This window comes from Haplochromis burtoni, unplaced genomic scaffold (assembly GCF_018398535.1).
Source record: "Haplochromis burtoni strain Fernald_Lab_line unplaced genomic scaffold, NCSU_Asbu1 Contig_3568, whole genome shotgun sequence".
Classification (NCBI taxonomy): Eukaryota; Metazoa; Chordata; class Actinopteri; order Cichliformes; family Cichlidae; genus Haplochromis; species Haplochromis burtoni.
The window spans coordinates 4065-6472 of record NW_024585929.1 but is presented as its reverse complement, the minus strand read 5'-3'; the positions used below and the strand labels follow the sequence as shown (position 1 = coordinate 6472).

The 2408-nt window shown below is 40.7% G+C and overlaps 1 protein-coding gene across 1 annotated transcript; it reads right to left on the bottom strand.

The window, feature by feature from the left end:
• Nucleotides 1-50: 50 nt before the first annotated feature.
• Nucleotides 51-2086, bottom strand: LOC102300324 (heterogeneous nuclear ribonucleoprotein L-like). The gene is made up of 2 exons (XM_005953288.3): nucleotides 1288-2086; nucleotides 51-229 (listed from the first exon to the last, which is right to left on the bottom strand). The coding sequence occupies exons 1-2, from the start codon at nucleotides 1630-1632 to the stop codon at nucleotides 104-106; spliced, it is 471 nt and encodes a 156-aa protein (XP_005953350.1). The 5' UTR covers nucleotides 1633-2086; the 3' UTR covers nucleotides 51-103.
• Nucleotides 2087-2408: the final 322 nt, after the last annotated feature.

The following is a 2408-nucleotide window of genomic DNA, read 5'->3' as shown; positions in this document are numbered from 1 at the left end:
TTTTCTCTGTATCTATGAAGCGCCTTGAGGTGACTTATGTTGTGATTTGGCGCTATATAAATAAAATTGAATTGAATTGAATTGAATTAAAGATATGCACATCTTACCAGACATTCAGTCTTTTACCAAACACCTTAATGCTGTTGAGGTGTGTGATGGCCCTGTCCACAGCATACTCATCTCCCATCTCAACCAACGCTGTGCCAGGAACACTCTTCATAAACTTAACCTATAACAAGCACATAGATAACAGCTGTTCTAAAGAGGTACCATACATTGTGAAAGCAGTGTACATGTTTTACTGATGTAAACATTCCTTCATGTTAACCATTAGAAGACACAGTGTACATTAGAGGACATTTGGAAGGCTATCTAAAGTCAGGATATTTTACACTTGTGCTTTTTTGTGACATCAGGTAGTAATTTGCACAATCCACATTGGAGAATATAGCTATTCTGACTGTGTCATGAAATCAACATACTCTATGAGAACACTCAATGGGTTTGATGTTTGGGGAAGTTCTCTAAGTGTTTCAGGAGCAGCAGAATCTATTTGTTATTTTGTTATAAGGTAGCGATGAGCAGATATGGAAATATTATTAACCCTCTCAAGGCAGGCGTTGCCGATTTGCAACAGTTAAAAACTAACAACCTGATTACCCCACATACATATTTTATGAGTTTTTTTTAGAAGTACCACTGCAGGACTTGGTTGTGCATTAGCAACAAAAAGTTTAATTTGAGCCTGAGAGGGTTAAAGTGCTGGGAGTAATTTATGGCATACCGAAAGTGAACAGGAGGAGGCAGATAATTAAACCCTAAAGTTAAAATTTCAATTGTATGAGAAAACAATGTAAACAATCTCTGATATCACATTAAAAAAGGAGAATCAGACCTATGTTTGGTTTGGTTTGGTTTGCAGGGGTACATCACATGTCCTGACATTAAACAGAATTCAATGACACAAAAGCACATGAGTGACAACAAGAAAACGGATAGTACATTTCTAAATAATGCAGTAGGTGTTGATGTACAGAGGTCTAATCCCATTCAATATACTGTCATTTACTTGTGAGTAGGACTGAAGGGCCAGGATATGATAGACACACACACAATTTCTGAGTTTGCTTCCACTGGAATCTTTTTATTGTTTTTACTAGCTTTTCCCTTCCAGCACAATTTCTACAACCTAATTATTAATTAATTGTTAATAAAATTAACAGCTGTTGCCGTGTTTCTAATAAAACACGCCAAAGACACATGAAGAATACACAAACAAACACTTACCTTTTCAATGTTGCCGTAGAGGCAGAAGAGGTTGAAGATGCGGGTGCAGTTCATCTTGGATGGATGGAGGCCACTTACCATGGCGACAGAACTGGGGGCATGGCCAGAGTATGACGAGGATGACTGCGGCAGTGGATAAGACACCATGTCTGGAACGTCCAATGAGGTGAGCTTGTACCTGCTGTTGCCGGGCAGTGGCAGCAGGGGACATGGTGGACCTGGGAAGGCACACATCAAAACAGTCGCTGTCTTGCAAGAACAATGAAAGGCTGTCTGCACCAATCCAATTCTGAACCACTTCATGCGCCACAGGTGAATAAGTGAGCGCACACTCACAGCCAACATATCATTGGCATGGAAGCTCTTTACTGTGAGTGATGAATCAAAGTACGCCAAAGTAAACTGTGGGGTGACCACCACAACGACAAATGTATCAACAAAACTAATCAGACACTTAAATCACCCCCAACCAAGCAGCAACATAGGAAGACAACTGAAAATGAGAAAAGGATTGATGCCCTGTTATGACTTTGGATGACGTGCCCTAGTTTTGAGATGTGTCATCATCTCTGGATCAGTGTTGGCTTAGGCTAGTGATGGTGATGTGGGAATGTCAGCCTGCTACATCAGATACAGGTATGCCTCTACAAGTGTGCACCCTCTGTTTGGCTGCCTTTTCCTTAGCTGTGGCCTGGATCTGTTAGGATGCCTGGGTCGTTGACCCAGAGTTTTGAGTTTATTATGTTACTTATCATTTCTAGTCTTTGGTTTCTTTGTTCGAGTTCTGTCTTATGGTTTATGTCTCTGTGTTCTCTAGTTGCTGTCTCTCTGTGTCCAGTCAGAGTCTGTGTCTATAGTTCAGTCTGTGTTATGTTTCCTGTTTTACTTTGAAAATCCGTGTCTCATGTAAATGTGTCTGGTTTTGCTTCCTTTGTCTCGTTAGGCCTGATTTGCCCCAGCTGTGTTTCCCTCCTGTTGTCCATTCCCTGATTGCTCTGTGTGTATTTAAGCCCTGTGTTTCAGTTTGTCATTGTCGTGATCTACTGTTATCTTGCTGTGTGGTTTGTCTGTGTAGGTGTATTTTGTATTCTTAGTTTTTGTTACCCTTTTGAGTTCAGCAT

What these genes read in the sequence shown, in the direction of transcription:
- LOC102300324 (XM_005953288.3), bottom strand. Translation starts at nt 1,632, where the DNA reads ATGTTGGCTGTGAGTGTGCGCTCACTTATTCACCTGTGGCGCATGAAG. An exon ending in TCTACGGCAACATTGAAAAG is followed by an intron (nt 230 to 1,287) that starts GTAAGTGTTTGT and finishes TGCTTGTTATAG; the next exon opens with GTTAAGTTTATGAAGAGTGT.